Source organism: Panthera pardus, unplaced genomic scaffold (genome assembly GCF_024362965.1).
Source record: "Panthera pardus isolate Hobbes unplaced genomic scaffold, ASM2436296v1 HiC_scaffold_13, whole genome shotgun sequence".
Classification (NCBI taxonomy): Eukaryota; Metazoa; Chordata; class Mammalia; order Carnivora; family Felidae; genus Panthera; species Panthera pardus.
The window spans coordinates 77,329,229-77,350,631 of NW_026526688.1; the positions used below are offsets into that span (position 1 = coordinate 77,329,229).

The window sequence follows — 21,403 nt, forward strand, 5'->3', positions numbered from 1 at the left end:
TCTAGATTGGTTTTGAGAGAGAGAATAACACACATTACGAAGTGAAAAGCACAGGACAAATGAAACAAGAGAGACTTGGGCTTTATTCTGATCAAATATGTCACCCCGAATAACTCCTCTGCACTTTGGTTCTCAAGATCACTGTCTATAAATTCAAGTTGTTGAATCAAATGAATTCTAGAGTACTTTCTAACTCCAAAAGCTATTAACCATTTTAATTTTTTTTAAATCTCATTCTGGAAGAAATAATATATTCACACAAAGAAATAAAACTATTTTTCTCCTTCCAATTACAGATTTCAGTCTTAACTGAAGAATGATTACTCCATCCTCATATAGCTGTCTAAAATATATTTAGTCATAAGATCATTTACTCAATTAATGAAGTACTGCAAAAACGAAGGAAGAGTTTTGACAGCTCAAAGAAATATACTTCAGGCATTTTTTTTCTTAACTAAAGAATGTGAATTTAGAATAATTAGTTCAAATAGACAGGCTTTTCTATATTCACTTACATGGGAAAGGATATTAAGCATTTTAAAATGATGTGTTCCTTATTCATGCAGCCTTCTGCCTAATTCTTATTAAGTAAAATATAAAAACTATAATATTTGTTGATTAGCTTACCAAGTCAATGTTCATTAATTTTAAGTTCCAAAATTACAGGTTGAAAAATAATTTTTATAATTATATGTTGAAAACCGTAATTCATAATTATATGTTTAAAATCATAATTTTTCTTTCAGGAAACCCAGAAGTCACCCAATCCTTTTATGCTCACCTTTCTGGCATACAAGAGGACTACACTGTAAAATTTTCTCCAATATACCTTCTAACTCAAAAAGAATCCAGTATTTTTTCACATTTTCAGTGTAACAGTCTCACTCTTAATAATTATATGACATCAGTCTTAACGTTCATGCTTAAAACAAAAATAGTCAAAATAGTGAAAGGGAATTCCTGAGAAAAACCTACTAATATAAATATTTAACATCCTATTATTTAGGATGTTCTTAAAATCCTGATTAATGGAGAACTTGAAGACTCCCAAAGGCACACAAACAATTCAGGAACAGATCAGGCATATAAGAAGGGTCTAAAAAGAGGAGTAACATCTTCTATCTAACGATATAACGAGGCCACTGTCCAACTAGGGAACCAGCGACAGGCTTTAATGCTGCTTCCACACCAGTAGTCTGAAAGCCAGCCCAACCATCTCCATTCAGTTAGAGATTTTTCATCTCTGTAGGTTTATCTAAATCACTTTTCACAGTGTAATCATCTGGGGAAGTGGTATGTAATTTCAAATACACGCATAAATTTCATAAAATAGAACTATATATCACATGCATGTATTTATGAGCAAAAATACTTATGATTTTGCTTTAATTTTATAGAGAACACAAGTCTCACATTGAAAAGCTCTATTTTTACCAACAATAAAAACTTAATTGTATGTTCTGATTCAAAATATTAAGACGAAGAAAAGGAAATTTCAGCAAGAGACTGTTTTGTTTTGTTTTGTTTTTAAGGGCAGGGAGAAGTCAGCTGGGGAAAAGCCTTTCCCAGTATAAATGAAAAAAACAATGGCAAAGAGAAACAAAACAAGAGCATGTTTAGTATGTCAGATTTCCTTGATCAACCTAGTCCCTGCACAGTTGATGTATCAACCAGGCAAACTGCCTTTGAAATTCGTCTGTATTTTGCCTCTTTACATAGGTTCAGGATGCCAGAATGAAAACAGGTAGAGGAAGTCTGTCTTTTAATTTGTGTATGTGTGGTTACACATACATTTTAATTCCCTCCTTCTCTCCCTTTTTTGCTTCATAATGTTTCAATTAAAAACTTGTAGGGGTACCTGAGTGGCTCAGTCAGTTAAGGGTCTGACTTCAGCTCAGGTCATGATCTCATGGTTTGTGAATTTGAACTCCACATCAGACTCTGCACTGACAGTGCAAAGCCTGCTTTGAATACTGTCTCCCTCTCTCTGCCTCGGTCTCTCTCTCAAAAATAAACATTAAAAAAAACAAAATAAAACTTGTAGATCAGGGGCACCTGGGAGGCTCAGTCAGTCAAGTGTCTGATTCAAGCTCAGCTCAGATCTTGATCTTGAGGTTGTGAGTTCAGGCCCCACATTGGGCTCCACACTGGGCATAGAGCCTATTTAAAAAACAAAGACTTGTAGATCAGTTCTATAATATATAAAGTTTTAAACCAGCAAACGCCTGCTAGACAGAGCCTCATCCCTTCCTTGTACGCATGGCAGACAAATAACAGTCCACAGAGTGTTCTTCAGTTAGGCCTGGACTCTTCCTCATAATATGCAAGGAGTACCTACTATGCGCTAGCTCACATGCTAAATGCTGACATAATAAGATACCCACTTTGGCATTCTTGGTATACAACATTTCAGCAGCAAGGTTTAAGACAGGTAAACCTGTGTTTCTGTATACTGGGCACATAAAGCCCTATAGTACAAATGTCATACTTTGATAACAATAGCCACCAAGATACCTAGGCTAGCTTCCCTTGCTATGTCCCCACCCTGATTAAACAATCTCTGATTGTAATTTTTTCACTTCCATATTTGTCTATCAGGAGAGAATATGGTGACAAAAGAATTTAAGATTTTGGCTCCTTGGCCAGTTAGAGCTCTTGCTGTTAACCAAACAATAAATTATGATTCTGTTAGGTACTAAGCACCCACAAGATTGCTTAGAAGCAATCAGCCTCCCCTCAACCAGATTCATGCTACTGTAGAGATTCTGGTTTAAGATTTGTTACCTTCCTGCCAACTTGTCACTTCCCCCTACCTCCCCATCCTGGCAAGGAATATCACTTCCTGCCAAAAGTACTTAGTTAGAAACCTACACACCATTCTTCACTCTTCTGGTTTCCCTACATGTTACATTCTGACATCAAGTTCTGTCCTATTTTCTAAATATTTCTCAAAATGTCCACTCTCTGTGTCCTGACCACCACCTACTTTCTACTTGGATCAGTTCAAGAATCTTGTGTTTTCTGCTGACTCCCCAATAATGTAACAAATGGCAGTACATCTTATGCTATTGATACACCTGAAAAAGTATATCCTGAAGTAATGAGTTTTGATATACTGATAAAATACATATTCTGAAAAGGTTTTTTAAAATTTGCCAATACATACTAAAACCACACTTACCCAAACAAGGAAAAGATAAGCATAAGAGTTAAACTAAGATATAAATGTGTATGTATACATATATCATATATGGATATATGAAAAATAAAGAAGTCCCTGAAGTCCACAACAGATCTGACATTAACAGCGATCTTGACATTATTATAAGCTGGTCTGATGCTCACAGACAGACCTATGTTCTTCCCTGGGATATAAGCTCACAGAATATATCAAAGTCACTCAGGCTATGGTAAAGTGACACAAAAACAAGGTCGCTGTGCAACCCACAAAATATGAGACATCCTCCTCTCAACTCAACGAATGACTGCCACTTCTTTACCAATTATAGCTTTTTCCTCAATATACTCTGTGCTCCCTATAAGATTTAATGAATTGATAATATAATTGAATAGAATAGAATGAATAATAGAATTGTCCTTCCTTCTAACAGCACCCAATACAGAGCAAGTCCCTGCTTCTGCAGATCCTCCCTGAGATTATCCGACCTAAGCCCAAATTCTATGATAGGTCTAACACCTTCTTACCAAGATGCCCCATGGTATACTCCAATGTCCATTCTCCTTACTGCAGTGAGTAATAAACTCAACTTGTTTGACTACAGGTATGTTCTCGGTGGACTCTGGCGGTTCTCTCGGAGAACTGAGATACACACACACACACAAACACATGCGCGCGCTCTCTCTCTCTCTCTCAATTTCTTTCTCTCCCTCCTTCCAATAATAGTTCTGTGACCATAAGAGTTTGGGGGAAAATCACTTTGGAAACTATAATCACGTGAATACTACATACAAAGAAAATTTGCTTTATGTATAGAAAGAAGATGGATAGAAGCATAAGGTGGTTTATAAAACTTAACTGTTTTCAGGTACAAAGAGAAAGTCTTTGAATATCCTTTAAGACTCCACAGTGGCATGGTTATGGCTTCTTACCACTGACATTTGTTCAAAGTCACTTTACTTCATAGTTAGCAGGCTGATAAATTGTCTACAATTGTGTAATACAACCTGGGTATTAACCATTAACTTTCATCCTTACTCAACCCAAGATACAGCCTCTTTAAGAGGCAAGAGGATAGGGGCACCTGGGTGTCAGCTGGTTAAGCATTGGACTCTTCATTTCAGCTCAAGTTATGATCCCAGGATTGTGAGATTGAGCCCCACAGGGGGCTCCACACTGAATTGGAATTCTTTCACTCTCCTCTCTCCCCTTCTGCCCTTCTCCCCCACCCCCCCCGCCTCGCTCTAAAAATAACATAAATCTTAAAAAAAAAAAAAAAAAAAAGAGGCAAGAGGATATTACAAGCCAGGAACTCCCCAATTTCTTGTCTCTGAAAACTTTCATTGCCACAAACATATTTCAGACTGTGACAATTTTTCCCCCCTTCTCTCCCTTTTCAGTAATAGGACAGCCACCTCCTAATCGATGTTGAGTCGTTCCACCAGGATTTAGATCTTTCTGTCTCCTCACGCTGCAGTTGCAGGGACATTGTTCTTCTCTTCTCCATTTAACTAGGCAGCCCTCTCTCCAGAATTAGATACAAATACCTCCCACCTTAAACACACACAAATCCTCCCTCTCTTCATTCCTCATCCCACTCTACCTAATGTGCTTCTGGCTTCCATTCACTGCTGAGTTAAAAAGCACTCCTCAAATGTTTTTTCACCCACTGTTTGTTCTTCAGCCACTGTGGCATTACTTTTGCTCCCTGCATTCCCCTGGCTGGAACACCCTGATCCCCAAACAGGTCTTTGCCAAATGCAAAGTACACCTTCCAAATCCACTTGGTATCTTCTGAGGGCACTGGACACTAGTCATGGTTCTCTTCTGGAAATCCCTTTTTCCTTAGCTTCCACAACCTGGTATCTTTTGGTTTATACCTCTTACTTCTTTGGTTACTCTTCCTTGGTCTGCTCTTCAGGATCCTCTTCTCCCACGCATCTACTTCATCCTCCTTAGACTGTCTGTGGGCAATTGCATTCACCTCCACAGCTTCAAACACCACCTATATCCTGAGGACATCTCCAGCCTACTCCTGCTAGATAATCTATAGATATTTCACACGCTACTGCCTAAAACTAACTCCACTCCCCATTATGGCCACTCTGACCTCAAACTCTCTTCCTGAATTCCCCAACTTACTGAATGAAATTACCATCTATATGGACACCTACCCAAAAATCAAGACTCCTGCCTCTCTTTTCCCTTTCCCACATTCAACAGAATTGGCAAAACTGTCGACCTTGGTCTAAGCATCTCTGGAATCTATCCTCTTTGACTCTGCCTCCTCTCATTTCTCCTTGGATTAGAGTAGTTAAGTTCTCTATGGGGCCTCATTCCATCTTCCACATAGTTGTCAAGGCAAATTTTTAAAAATGTAGATCTGATATCATCTGCTTGCTTCACTGCCTTTGAAATAAAGACCAAACTCCTTAGTACATCACACACTTCCACCCTCATCTCCCACCACTTTCCCACAGGTTCCTAAGTCAGTGTCATACCAGTATATTTGCAACTTCCTTCCAAACCCATCATACCCTCTTATTTTCTTTGCTTCTTGTATGTCTGAAATAACCTTCCTCCTTCTCCCATCTTGCCTCTTTTTAACTGACCAGTCAAGATTAGACACTCTTGGCAAAGAGGTAAAGCAATAGGAACTATCATATATTGCTGGAAACATTTTAAATTGGTTCAATTACCTAGGAAAAACACTATCTAATACTAGGTTTACAATATACACATCATATGACCCAGGAATCCACCCCAGAAAAATATCCCAGAAAAACTCATGCACATGGGCACCAGCATGTGTATGTGGAAGTATCGCTCAACAGCCACAGATGAAAAATCAATCCACATGTCCAAAAGAATATGCAGATTGTGGTATGGTCATGTCTACCAATAATATAGTAATGAAAATGAACAAGAGCCATATTAACAACCTGGATGGATTTTACAAACAATGGTCAGAAAAAAAGATGACAAAAGAATACACGTAGTAGGATTCAATTTCTCTCCAGTCCACAACAGACAAAACTAACTTGTATCAATTAGGGATGCCCTCATTGGTGGTAGAAATATAGATAAAAGAGTCAGGCTACTGTTACCTTGGGAAGAATTTTAACTAGGAAGGGACACAGGGAGGGCTTCTCAGATTCTGGAAATATTCTGTTTCTTGAAATGGCTGGTAGTCACAAAGGTGCTCACTTCATAACAACTCACTGAGCTGTACATGTATATGAATTTTCCTGAGCTCAGAATGCATCAATTTCTCATAATTATCTATTCTTTCTTTCTCTCTTCCAATGGTTCTTAGTGGAGAATTTTTTTAATCAGGTGACTTTGTTGTATAAGTACAGATGCTCAGATCTCACCACTGTTCCATCTGAATCACTGGAAGGTAGGACCAGAACAAGTAGGCAAGGGTTTTTAATTTCACAAGTGACCATGAAAACAACCTCTCATTACAAACCATTGCCTAGACTGGAAGCTCTTAAAAATACTATCTTTTTTATACTACCCACATCTAGCACAGTACCTGGTATATAACAGGCACTGAAAACATGTTTGTCAAAGTAATGATGGAAATGCAAACTCACACATCTCACAGTTTGGAGTTGCATTAGGTCTGGGTAAAACATTTGCACAGTGTAGCTGTTTATACAGAATGACGCTGGGAGGCTCAGGGTCAGGTTCCTGAAAGACGTTGTACATGACTGGAGACATTCTTAGGTCACGTCAGTCCATTGAAAGGCAACCTAAGGCATATATATGAAGGCTGTCTAGTATCTACCAACATTCCTAATTCATTTCAGACCAAAGCATCAAGAATCCAGGGCACACACTTATTTTTAAAAATTCAAGAATAATTAACATACAGTGGTATACAAATTTCAAGTGTACAGGGCACTTTTTTAGTCTAATAAATGTAATGTGTCTTTCAATCAATGGAATATGCATGTGTGTGTGTGTATATATATGTACATGGGTGTGTGTACACATGAATATTTTTAATGGCTAAGTCACAGTAATCTCTCAACACTTAAATGTCAATTTACTGTTAGAAATTACAAATAGTTACTTTGCAAACTTACAGTTGGAAATTCAACAACAGTATGTTTAATTTTTTTTAATGTTTATTTATTTTTCAGAGAGAGAGACAGAGCGTGAGCAGGGGCAGAGAGAAAGGGAGACACGGAATCTGAAGCCGGCTCCAGGCTCTGAGCTGTCAGCACAGAACCCAGTGTGGGGCTCGAACTCACAAACCATGAGATCATGACCTGAGCTGAAGTCAGATGCTTAACTTACTGAGCCACCCAGGCGCCCCTCAACAACAGTAGGTTTAGCTTACTTTTATATCACTTCCTGTAAAGTCTCTCATTCACTTCTGTGAAAATATTTAGATTAACTGCGTAATGCTACTAATTAGTTTGTAATTATAAACTATTTTGATATTCATGGCAGAAAATCAATTCTACAAAATTTGGACATTGAGAGTACACATACCTTGGAATGAAGCAAGCACTGAACTTTATGATACAAGTCTAAAGTGAAAGGGCTCTTCAAGCTTAGAAAAAAGCCCAGCTCCCCCTACACAGATTTAAATATGGTAACATAAAAATAGAAAGACAAAAGGAAAAGAAAGCTTGGCTGACTGACACTTTAGGTCTAATATCAGCAATAATCTTAGGAACCTTAATTCTTTGCTAACTTTCAAAACTGAGAAAAAAAAAATTGCTCCAAAGGCATATAACCAAGGAAGATAAATCTGGGTATACTGCATCTACAAAATGGTTTGATGTCCTTCATCAAATACAGCCTTTGTGAGACTGTCCTGGGTGAATTAAAATGTGTGCATCTAGGGGCGCCTGGGTGGCTCAGTCGGTTGGGCGTCCGACTTCAGCTCAGGTCACGATCTCGCGGTTCGTGAGTTCGAGCCCCGCATCGGGCTCTGGGCTGATGGCTCAGAGCCTGGAGCCTGCTTCCGATTCTGTGTCTCCCTCTCTCTCTGCTCCTCCCCCGTTCATGCTGTGTTTCTCTCTGTCTCAAAAATAAATAAACGTTAAAATGTGTGCATCTAAAGCACATCAGACATGAGTTCCCACGCCCATCTGGTTAAGAAAAATACAGGCTGAGGAAAAGTAAGGCTGATTTATTATTCTGTTGTGGCAAACAACTTAGTCAGGTTTTTTCACCCTAACTGTACAGTGCCCAGAACTTACGGGGCTCAGCAGAGTTACACACAGTGCACTTCTCTGGCCTGGAAACCTATCCGACTCTGCACTCCTTTGCTGTGTCATGGCGGATTGCTGTTGCATTCGCAAAACAAATATAATGGCATTTCCTGCAGGGCAGGTTGGAGGACACAAAATGGGATATTCCATCTCTAAAACCAATGCTCTTTCAACACATCTGAAGGCAACTGGTTGAACCAAGCCGCATCCTAAAGTCACATCTAGCGGTACAGGCTGTGATACATTCCACTAAGAAAGGGGTACAAAAGCTACTGTGAACATCTGCATATCTATGAGTAAGTATGCCCAGAAATCCATGCTTCAGCATTGAAATTTCGGAGAAGTTTCACTGAATACCAAAAAAATTAGGTAAAAGTAGAAGAAATAATCCTACCAAAAAAAAAAAAAAACAAACAAAAACAAAAAAAACAAAAAAACAGCCTACTCACTAGCCAAAAAGCTTTAACACTTTTCTCTAGTCTCCTGGTAGGATGGAACCTACAGATCACATTCACTACCTTTTTGTGCCTTACACCTAGGACAAGCATGTTCCGCGATCTACAAGAGTTCACTATGACAATTTTTTTTTAAATATGAAATTTATTGTCAAATTGGTTTCCATACAACACCCAGTGCTCATCCCAAAAGGTGCCCTCCTCAATACCCATCACCCACCCTCCCCTCCCTCCCACCCCCCATCACCCCTCAGTTTGTTCTCAGTTTTTAAGAGTCTCTTATGCTTTGGCTCTCTCCCTCTCTAACCTGTTCACTATGACAATTTTAATTCTGTGTTTATTCTGACAAAATTTTAAATGTTTTTATCATTCTATTCTGGAATATGTGAACAACTGCTTCTGAATAAAGTACAGTCAGACCACTCTGTCCACAGTTTTAACTCTTTTGACACCAAGTGGTATAACTATGCTGGGAGTTCATGAGGAAAAAGAGAAGTGGACTTTACGTAAAAGATGTGTTTGAAGCAAGTTAAGGCCAGAAGACATAACTGTACTCTGCAGGAATGGAGGCTTGCTAATAGTGCAAGACTGACTCATTACATGGCATTTTGAAATACAGCACACTGAACTCAGCTTTCAGTGCCACAGTCACATTTGGGAACAATTTAGCTTGAACAAATAGTATCTATCTGCAGCTTCATATTTCTATTTTACATTTTTATCGATTATACAGTTCTGTTGGTATTTACGTTATCAAATTGTTTAGGTTGTATTGGTGTATAAGACCTATGGTACAAGTATACCTACCTTTCTATGTATTTAAGTGATGATGTAATTAAAGTAATTAAGGCAATACTGGACTTCTACAAGTTAGCTGTTACATTTTCACATTGTTTTGCATTTTTAAGTGGCCCAAATATTGTAAAAGTTTAAGAAACATACAATGGTTTTCTTTTTTAAAGTTTATTTTGAAAGAGAGCAGGGGGAGGGGCAGAGAAAGAGGGGGACAGAGATCATCCCAAGCAGGCTCCATGCTATCAGCCCGACATGGGGCTCGATCCCACGAAACGTGAGGTCATGACCTGACCTAAAATCAAGAGTCAGATGCTTAACCCACTGAGCCACCCAGGTGCCCTGAGAAATACTATAATCTTAAGGATGCTGAGAAAGAGAGAAAACGTCAAACCACAATGTGCCCAGCTAATACTTCTAAAGCAACTGGGGCATAATGGATCAAGGGTCAGTCCTTCAACTGGCTCACCATCTGAGCAGAGATAAAACTTTCCTTGACAGAGTTTCCCCAACTTCTGGAGAGCTTTGCTTATCACCTTCCTCCTTCATCCCTTAAATCTCACTGTGAGTCTAAGAGGGAGACTTGGCCCCAGTTTTAAGCAAGTGATTGATAGTAACGATGGCTCACAAAGATACAATGCAAGTGATGAAAAACTCAGAAGCCAGATGTTTGCCCCCAAAATAGGTGATGTCTGCAGGACAGAAAGGAAGGTAAATAGTAAAGTATGATCACTGTCTCAAGATGTCTGAAGAACTGCCATGTAAAAGTAGGATAAGTCGTATGTAGCTCCAAAGGGTGTCTCTAGAATACAGCAGGCAAGTTATAAGGGCATAAAATTTGGTTTAAGATGTTAAGGACCACTACCATTTACCAAAGAGCCACTGAATGCTAGGACTCTGCTAAGTGTTTTATATACATCATAGGGTTCACGTGGAGCCTTTCAACTATTGACCTTGATCACTAAACTAGTACGAGATGAGTTCACAGGCTATTTCTCAAGTTCTTTCCTCACAGAGGCTTGATGAACATGAATGTAAACACTAAAATTCCATAACTCCTTTTTTCTTTCCTTGATTCTCTGCCAATGAGGCAAAATACCATTAAGTAAAAAGACCAATATAATGGACAAAGGTACTGGGAAGAAAGCAACAATCATTACCTTTAAGAAATAATTATATTGTTATTATTCAAACTTAAAGTAATCTTTTTTATTTTAGAGAGCGAGAGAGAGCCCAGGGGAGAGGGGCAGAAGGAGACAGAATCTTAAGCAGGCTCCATGCTCAGCCCAGAGCCTGATGTGGGGCTCACCGTCAACTGCAAGATCATGACCTGGTCCCAAATCAAGAGTCAGACACTTAACCGACTAAGCCACCTGGGTGCTGCAAAACTTAAAGTAATCTTAAGTCTGTAAAATATACACAGTGAAGACAGAGATAAATCAGTGAAGATATGTTAAAACTTTTATTGAGAGTATAATTTAATCAACATGTAAACAGCAGATAACGTAGCAGGTCATAATTGTAGATTATTTTAGTCACTTTGAGATGCTTGCAAAGGTTATAGTGTAATCAAAATTACTTAAGTTGATCTCAGAAGTCAATTTTTCCTATTCTTTCAGTCTCTAAAGTAGAGCTTCTGACAAATTACAGTATGCCTACTCTACTGCTTTATTCTACTTCTACAAATCTAGCCAACTGTCCGGCTGGCTGTGGTAACTAAGAAAGGTTTCAAAAACACCTATATCCACCTATTCCCACCTACTAAAAGCTCTTATATATAGCACAAGAGTTAAATAAATCATCAAATATCTTATGCCCAAAGGTATTTGTTGCATGGGATAAAGAAATGAATAAAATAACTGTGGTCCCAGTCCTCAATAGGTTTGTAATTTTCCCTTTCCTGAGAATGTTTTGTGGAGAAGAGCCTCCAGCAGGTTATTAGGGTTCTAAGAACTCCTTCTAAACATGACCAACATTTTTGTTTTGTTTTTTAAGATTTTATTTTTTAAGTAATCTCTACACCCAACATGGAACTCAAACTCACCACCTCAAGACAACGCTCTACCAACTGAACCAGCCAAGTGCCCCTAAACCTGGCCACCTTTTAAAAAGTGACATAGAGCCAGATAGAGCCAAGATCATTTCTCTTTCCCACTCCCTAAAGGATTTCCCAAGATCACTGAACTTTAAAGGGGAAAGGGCCTTAGCAATTACCTAACATGTCTTTCATTTTACTGGGGTCAAGCAAGGCAACTATGCAGAACTATGCACAGATCTTACTTTGCAGGTATGTAGCATAGTGCATTTTATTCAGGACCCATACATGAAACATCCTAAATTGTCTTTACACCTACAGTGACTAATGAACTACTGTGATCTTCATTTTCTAAACATAAGTGATTAACATGTTTGGAGTTCTAGACTGCTCATACGCTGCGATCTATGTAAACCTGGGGGGTTGGAATAGACCCCATTTCCTCACAGGTGGTAGTTCAGAATACAGTTCAAAAGCGAAGGACAAAGACTTTGAGCTTCAGCCCCACCTTTTACTCATGGCGTGAGAGGGCAATTTCTTTATCCTCTCTGAGCCTCCCCATCTGTAAAATGGAAAGACAGTGCAGCATATTTCACAAGATATCATAAAAGTTAAATGAGACGAAACATGTAAAGGACTTCACACAATGACTGTAAATAAAACATCTCACATGTACATCAAATGATAAATGGATAAAGACATATACACATTTATATATAGATATATACACATAGATATATACACTCACAATGGAATATTGTTCCTGAATATTATTCATTCATAAAAAAGAATGAACTCTGGGGGGCCTAGGTGGCTCAGCCGGTTGAGCGTCTGACTTCGGCTCAGGTCATGATCTCAGGCTCAGGTCATGATCTCATGGTTCGTGAGTTTGAGTCTCATGTTGGGCTCTGTGCTGACGGCTCAGAGCCTGGAGCCTGCTTTGGATTCTGTGTCTCCCTCTCTCTCTGCTCCTCCCCCGCTCATGCCTGAGGGTTCTATCTCTTTCTCTCAAAAATAAATAAAAAACATTAAATAAAAAAGTTCAGAAAAAAAAAGGAATGAAATCTTGCCATTTGCAATGACATGGATGGAGCTAGAGAGTATTATGGTAAATGAAGTAAGTCAGAGAAAGACAAACACCATATGATTTCACTCATATGTGGAATTTAAAAAACAAAACAGATGAACATAGCAGAGGGGGGAAAGCAGCAAACCAGAAAACAGACTCTTAACTATAAAGAAAAAACTGCGCTTTGCTAGAGGGGAGGTGGGCAGTGGGATAGGTTAAATGGGTGATGGGTATTAAGGAGGGCACTTGTGATGAGCACTGGGTTTTACATGTAAGTGATAAAATCACTAAGTTCTACCCCTGAATCAAATATTATACTGTATGTTAACTAAATGGAATTTTTTAAAATTTATTTATTCTGAGAGATAGAAAGAGAGAGAGAAAATGTGAGTGGGGGAGGGCAGAGAAAGAGAGAGGGAGAGAGAATCCCAAGTAGGCTCAGCACAGAGCCTGACAGGGGGCTCGAATCCACAAACTGTGAGATCATGATCTGAGCCAAAGTCAGACACTGAACCGACTGAGCCACCCCGGTGCCCCAACTAACTGGAATTTAAATAAAAACTTGAAAAAGGAATGAATGAATGAATGAATGAATGAATGAAAGAAATAAAATATCTCACGTGTTTATGGTGAGATGGTGTTAATGTAAGAATCCTGAATCCTCAGAGTAGTGGTTTTTACTAAAACCACTACTAGTAGTGGTTTATCAATAGAAGAAATAAAAAACAGAAGTGGTGGGAGTATAGGCAGGTGGAAATGAGGGGGAAGAGATCCAGACAGGCAGTAGAGACCCACAGCAACTCCTTTAGCCTTCCCAGCAGTGAAGAAAGCAGTCTGACAACCACTGCCCAAGGGAATCTAGTTTATTTTATATCACAAGATCATAAACTATCTATTTCCATAGCTGAAAACCTTATGAAATATTGATATTTTCTTTTAACTACTCAAGTATCACTGTGTCATACTTGAATTCATATGTGGTCTCCTAAATATTCCATTTCTTCCCCTCAACCTTAATAATTCTTTATTCTTCAAATGAAAACTTCTCTTCCCATTACTTCTGGAAAGAGCTTATTAGGTGGCTACATTATAGCATATCCAAATTTCCCTATTTTAGGAAATGAGAGGAAGAAAATAATCAGATTTGTAGAAGCAGGTATTCTGGAAAAGTCACTTTCTCCACAATGATGAGTGAGCACAGAATCTTTAATGTATCTAAACATAATCCAATTTTTCAAAGTATGTATTTTTTCACAAATATAGAGGAACAACTCAATTCATACAAAACTTCCCTTGACAACCAAGGGACTTAGAGGTACAATCACTTTCTGGCCTACTTATTCAATGAATTTATTGTGTGTGCAAGAGATCTGACCTCACCATGCTCCCAACCTGATACACCACTAATTACAAAGATCAGTGTTACAATAATAGTGCTAAGGAAAAATGCTGTGAGGTAAGAAAAGGGAAGAGTTCTAAGCTTCACCTCAGACTTTAACTCCAACATCTGTTTCTCAGGAAAGATGTTTTCATCATCCTGCCCCCACCTCATTTCTACTTCATTTACAGCATATGAGCTGGGACCAACTTTGTGTGTGTGTGTGTGTGTGTGTGTGTGTGTGTACGTTCATTATCTCTCTTCCTCTATGAGCATCTTGAGGAAAGAGACTGTACCCTGGAACAGCACCTGGAACAACAACAAATATACTCTCGATCAACAACTATCTGAGACCAATATCCCTAAGGTCTAGAAAGAGACTTCATAGAGAAGCAGTATTTGAAATGAGTCTTGAAGAACCTAGGAGTCTGCCAGAGAAGGCTTGCACACCTAAAATTCAATGTTAAACTGCCACATCTGATCATCATAAATGCCTTAGTGTACTACTTTTGACTTCTATGTGCAAATATCTTATAACTCACAGAGTTTATGTTTCTTTCCTCACCATAACAAGTTTTGAAGAACTCGATTTCTATTATTACTACAAAAAATCTATCTTTGGTCGAGAGGAACCCTTACCCTATAATCTAGGTTCTTATTGAGACTCATTTTTACTTACAAACTCTCTCAGTAACTGTATTTTGGTTTAACACCTTCAAAGAGGTTGACCTAACCAAACAGATTCAATAAACTAGGCTTACTAGGAGAACCTCAGGAACATCAAGTGCTTGATCACTTTAGAACCTTATTTTTCTTAAATTCAAAAGAATTCAACCTAATTTTCAAGTTCATTTAATGGAAGAATGGAAGTATCACTTACCAAAACAATCAAAATTCTCTCGCAAAAAAAAATTCAATGTTTGTTGTTACTGAGGAGTAAAAGATCAAAACAACATAAAACAACATTTTACTTTGGAATGAGAGAGGCAGAGACAGGTGGCTATTAATATTTTTGACTCCTGGCAAATACTTCATCAGACCCTTACACCCACTACTTGCTTGGTAGTAGGACATCTGCAGCCTTAGTAATTTCCTAGAAGACAGGTTCTGGGTAGGGAAAGGCAGCCCAGGGCATCATACACTCAGTAATCACTCAGAAAGGGGAAGGGTATATACTTTCAGTCTAGAAAGGATATTCTTTAGATAATCTGCCAACCTTTCATGCAATAGGAAAGGACCCTAATGCCCAGAGAACAGAGGTGATTTTTCCTTAAATCCAGTCACTAGAACCCAGGGATCCTGACTCAATCAGGCATTGTTTCTACTATTCATGAATCTACTATCCCTCTCTCTTTAGGACATCAAAACTTCACAAATATAGCCAAAATGTTCAGAAAGGGAAAACAGTCATGAAACAAAAACTAAGACTAGAGGAGTGCTTGGCTGGCTCAGTCAGAGGAACATATGACTCTTGATCTATAGGTCATGAGTTCGAGCCCCAGGTTGGCTGTAGAGATTACTTAAATAAACTTAAACACCTAAGATTAGGAATTCTGACTCTTAGCCACAGACATGAGAACTTAAGAACAAGTCATCTGAACATCCTCAGTTGTCTACCATAGATGCTGTAAGTTTGGCTGGATCATGGCTTCAGACAACTGAAACAGATTTTCCCAGTGCTGTTATGACTCACAGTCCTCCTCTGAGAGAATGTGCCCATCTAGTTTCAAAGACTAAACGTAGTACAGGGATGCACAGCACCAACTCAGTGAAATTAATCCAGCAAGGGGAAGTAAACCAAAAGGCTGAAGATGCCTGCTGGTTTAGCATAGTACAGGAGGAGTGCCAGCCAACACCTGAACACTGTTTTCAGTCTCCAGAGACATTCAAGGTCAAAGGCAGAAGAAAAAATCTGGGCCATGCAAATTTCTTTTGTCATCTGAGTTCAACAGGATTGGGGCTCTAAATGAGTGTTCATGCCCAGCTGTCTTGAATCATCACTTTCTATTCTCCACTAAAAGCGTTTTAGAAAAACATTCTAGAAAAGCAGTATCTCCTTGAAACTGGCTCAGGTCATGATCTCATGGTTTCTGGGATTAAGCCCTGCATGGGGTTCTGCACTGATAGCATGGAGACTGCTTGGGATTCCCACTCTCCACCCCTCCCCCACCCACACTCCCCCCCCCCCCCTTCTCAAAATAAATAAACGTTAAAAAAGAAAACAAATGAACCAGGGGCACCTGTGTGGTTCAGTCAGTTGAGTGTCTCTTGATTTCAGCTCAGGTGATGATCCCAGAGTCATGGGATCAAGTCCCAAGTAGGGCTGTTCGTTGAGCATGGAGCCTGCTTGGGATTCTCCCCCTCCCTCCCTCCCTCTCCCCCCCCACCCCCTCCTGCCACTCTCCCCTACCTGCACTCAAAACAGGGAGAGGGAGGGGTACTTGGGTGGCTCACTCAGTCCAACCTTGATTTTAGCTCAGGTCTTGATTTTGGGGTCATGAGTTCAAGCCCCATTTTGGGCTCCTCACTGGGTTCTGCACTGGGCCTGAAGCCTACGTAAAAAAAAAATAAATAAATAAAATGGCCAAGGGTGCCTGGATGATTCAGCTGGAAAAGCATAGGACCCTCAATCTCAGAATAAGTTCAAGCCCCATGTTGGGTGTAGATATTACTAAAATAATAATACAATTTAAAAATAGTTTTTTAAAAATGATCTAAAATAGTCAATTTTGACTATATGGGCAACACTATACAGTCTGTGCTCATTTTTACTGATGCAAATAGTAATTTTGCAGATAGCTGGTTAGTTCTTCCTCATGATAAATCTGAACATCTGAGCACACAATTTTAACTAAAAATTTAAACTATTTAAATTCACAAATGACTGATATTAAGCATTTATTTTTTTTCTTGCAAACAGCCTTGAAACAGGGTATTCCACTCATTTTGTTGGAAATTCAAGACCTAGACAAAGATCCATTGTGAGAGAGAATGTCACTATGACAAAAGAAGGGCACAAATTTTCTTCTTTTGCAGTAATTTTATTATATTAAATACTGCTTGAAACAAGTAGGCAATTGGCTAGACCAGGGAAACGCTTCCGTTGTGCAAATTATTTATGTTAATCATTATTTATCCTACGGTAGTAAAATTTGGACTCTACACATTCTTATGGTTCCCCATCCTCCAAATATCAATGAGTACATTATCAGAAGTAAACTTGTCAACTTTCAACTTACAGCTGAAACTATACAGTTTCAGTGGACCATGCAACACCTGGGCAATGACAAACTCAGGGTAAAATATGTGCTTTCATTAACTCATATGCATAATGGTCATCTTGACCACCCCCCCGCCATGATGATATTTATCTTTGGAATACACTAATTTCATGTAGCAAATACACTGTTAAAATTACTTGAGAGTAGGGGCACCTGGGTGGCTCAGTCGGTTAAGCGGCCGACTTCGGCTCAGGTCATGATCTCGCGGTCCGTGAGTTCGAGCCCCGCGTCAGGCTCTGTGCTGACAGCTCAGAGCCTGGAGCCTGCTTCCGATTCTGTGTCTCCCTCTCTCTCTGACCTTCCCCCGTTCATGCTCTGTCTCTCTCTGTCTCAAAAATAAATAAACGTTAAAAAAAAAAAATAAATAAAATAAAATAAAATTACTTGAGAGTATATTAAAATTTTTGTCCTTCCTCAGACACTATGCACAGTATCCCAAGGGAAGGTGAGAAATGGGTACTTAAGCAATAGGCATTGCCTTCATTTTTCCACAGGGCTGCTAATCTGGCTTGGGTCAGTCAGAAAATGTTACTCAGTTTTGAAATATCTAGGCAAATGCTGCCTTTAAGTATTTCACATGATAAATCAATAAAGCTCTTTTAACAATGTATCACTTTATTTAAACTCCTCTGGCTGTCATCACCTCCTCAGGAGTACTTTAAAACCAAAACGCACAAATGACCAAGTGAATGTGTGAAGTCAAGAATACACACACACAGGCTGAAGAGACAACTTAATTTGGGCAGGGTCCTCATCTAGCCAAGACAGGGAAAACCTCTGGTAACAATGACGAAGTAGAGAAACTCAACCACTTTCACTACTCCTCAGTATGGCTACATCAATTTATTAGCGGTGAACTGGCGACGAAAGGGCATTATATGCAGGCACTGTGTAACAGGCATGTTGCTCAAGTTTCCTAATGTGTAAGATGGTCAAACTGTCTTCAAACCATAACATAAGAACACGATGAGATAATATAAGAAAAATAGTTGGCTCAAAGTTCAGTTTCCTTTCTGTGCTAAGCCAATATTGTTATCACTACATGGAATGTACCATCTGCATTAAGAAAAATGCATGAGAGGGGCGCCTGGGTGGCTCAGTGGGTTAAGCATCTGACTCTTGATTTCAGCTCAGGTCATGATCTCACAGGTTGTGGGATCAAGCCCCGAGTCGGACTCCAAGCTGACAGTGCAGAGCCTGCTTGGGATTCTCTCTCTCACTCTCTCTGCCCCTCCCCCATCCAAGAATAAGTTTTTTGTTTTTTGCTTTTTTTGTTAAGATGCATGAGAGCAGACAGTATGCAAACATGCAGTCTGCATACACTTGAGTTCTGTCATCTTTATAGGTACTGTTTAGATCTGGAAAGAAGTTCTTAACTACTAGTGATGCCTTTTCCCCTTGAAAGGAAAGAATACATTATTGCAAGAATTCAAGGATGACACAACATACAGCCAAGCAGTCCCTCTGAGTGAAGCATGGTTAACATTCTAGGATTACTAATTCATAATAGGCCCCAACTGCTGACTCCAACAGACTCTATCATCTTAACTAGTTACTTTCAGGAGGAGAGGAGGCAGGAGAGACTGACCTTGATTCACCTCATTACCAGCCAAATGTAGAAAACCCTGTAGCACAGTGGTTTTCAATCTTGTCTGTACATTGCAACCACCTGGGGAGCTTTTAAAACTCCAACTGCCCAGATCACACCCCAAACATCTGAATATCTGGGGGCAGGGTACAGCCATTCATAATTTTTTAAAGTCCCTAGTGATCCAAGATGCTCCCAAGGTTGAGAGCCACTGTCTAGGATCATGCCTTCTGACTTAAATTACACGCTGAAAGCCAAACTAGGAAAGTCAGCCTAGAGCGTTTCACAACCACAACTTCTGAGTAGAGCAGGTACAACAGGGTCCCAAACGCTGGATCACAGGTGCCTGCACCGAGGTCCACACAGAGGGCCAAACAGAAAGCTTATCATCAAAGCTTATCATCATCAGATCCTCAGCTGAGAGCCACCTTTTTAAACAATTTGCACTAAAAACAAAAACTCCAAGTTCACCAATATTAAGAGATGGCACGAAAGGCCACTGAGATTTCTTTTTTTTTTTTTTTTTTTTTTTTTTTTTTCCTTTTTTAAAGACAAATCTCCGGGAAAGGACACTGTATATGGGAGCGCGCCCCACACACAAAATCTATAAAAAAGCAGGCAGAAACGTACAATTCCCATGGCGGCCTAGAAAACACCCCGTAAACTCCCCTCTGCGCAGCGCAAGCGGGCGCGCGCCGGCCCATGGCCACTGCACCTGCTGTCGCGCTGGGCCGCACCTGCCGCGCGGGGCCCTCTTCTCCTACCTTCCAGCAGCTCGTCCAGGCTGGAGATCTTCCGACTGCCATCGATGGTATAGATGGTGCGGACGCCCTGGGGCAGGTTCACGTTGTCCGACAGGGAGCGGGTGAGCTCGATGAGCAGGGCATCGAAGGACCGGAAGCGGTCGCTGGAGATGGCAAACACCAGGCCCTTGAAGTAGCGGTCCCCATTCCGGTAGAAGCGTGCCTTCTTGGCCTTCTTCTCCGAGCTCAGAGCCTGCAGGGTCCGCGTGCGGTAGAAGCTGCAGTGGGCACTGTGCGCCGGGCTGGGAATGAGCCCGTTCCCCTTGGGGCCCGAACTGCTGCTGCCTCCCGAGGAGCTGGGCGCCCCTCTCCGCGACCCTGGTCGCGGCCTTTTGTCCCGTTCCTCAAAGTGCTCCAGCTCAATACTCCTGGTGCTGGCCATCGCGGCTGCTCCAAGGGCTCCCCACAAAAAACGTCCCAGCCACAACCTCTCTGTAGCCTAACGTCAATGCGAGAATCAAGTACAGGGACGTCTGACCGTGAGAGGCCTCACAGCGCCGGGACACCTGGCTCTGGCATCCCGCCCTCTCCTCGCAGGTGGGGGCCTCTGAGCAGCCGAGGCGCCGACCGGCCCGCGCCCCCACTAAAAGTGGCCACAGCGTCGAGCTGCCCAGCTCATTGTCCAGAGCGGCTCGCTGGATCCCTCCCGCCTACCCGGGAGCCTCACGCCCCCCCGCCCCCCAACCCCGGTTGCCTTCTCCACCAAGCCACGCCTCACAACTCCCGCCAGGGAGCCGGCCAGGAGCCGCAAAGTTGGACCGCCCCAGGCTCGCCCCGGGCCCGCGGGCGCACACAAAGCTCGGGCGCCCGCCGCGGCTCGCGTCCGCCGGCAGCTCCCGGGAGGCTGAGGGGAAGGAAGAGGAGGGGGAGGAGCTGGGAGCGTGGGAGAGGCGCCGCGGGCCCGCAGGGGCGTCGCGCCCGGCCTCGGCCCGCCCACGCGCCCAGCCAGAGGCCGGGGATGCGGCGCCGCCGCCTCGCTCCTCCGCAGGCCCTGCCCTGGGGCGGCGCGCGCGGACTCAGGCTGGGAAGGCAGTGCGGGGCCCCTTCCTCCCCCAGAGCCCGGCCCTAGCGGGAAATAATGCAGCCCGCCTCCCTCTCTGCCGGCCGGCCCAGTCCACCCGCGAGCATCCGCACCCCGACTCCGCGGGGTTGGGAGGGGGCGTTCCTGCCCCCAAAGGGCTGCCAAAACCCGGGAGGGAAGTGGGTGCGCCAGGAGAAGGGGGACGCACGGGTCGGCGCGGAGGCTCTGCGGCGCGAGAGGAGCGGCTCCTCCCGGGTCCTAGGCAGCCCCGCCCGCCTGACAGCTACAAACCCGCGCAGCGCGCTAATGGGCGCAGCCGCGGCGCGCGCTCCTCCGCCTGGGAAACGTAAACGCGCAGGCCAAAAAAACTACAAAGGAAGGAGATTCAAGGGCAGAGATCACATCCCTAACTAATCTCCAAAGGAGGAACCGAGGCCAAACTAGGGCAGAAATTCGAAACATGCCATTGGATTTGGGCACAAAATTTACTTTTTAAGAGGAAATTTGAAGCTTTATTTTAAAAACCTTTAATAAAACAGTTTCCATTGCAGATTTGCTGACATAGGATG

The 21,403-nt window shown here is 41.5% G+C and overlaps 1 protein-coding gene across 9 annotated transcripts in view; it reads right to left on the bottom strand.

Annotated features, from left to right (window-relative positions):
• Positions 1-20,926, bottom strand: part of DCLK2 (doublecortin like kinase 2) — a 153,976-nt gene extending 133,050 nt beyond the window's left edge. For 4 of the 9 annotated variants that reach the window (XM_019441298.2, XM_019441297.2, XM_019441296.2 and 1 more), the window contains exon 1: positions 19,775-20,469. In XM_019441298.2, coding sequence (XP_019296843.1) covers positions 19,775-20,195 — 421 coding nt within the window. In that variant the 5' untranslated portion in view covers positions 20,196-20,469. Of the gene's footprint in view, positions 1-19,774 lie in introns of all 9 variants that reach the window. The other 5 variants (XR_002077816.2, XR_002077815.2, XM_053901197.1 and 2 more) reach the window with 4 other exon arrangements.
• Positions 20,927-21,403: the final 477 nt, after the last annotated feature.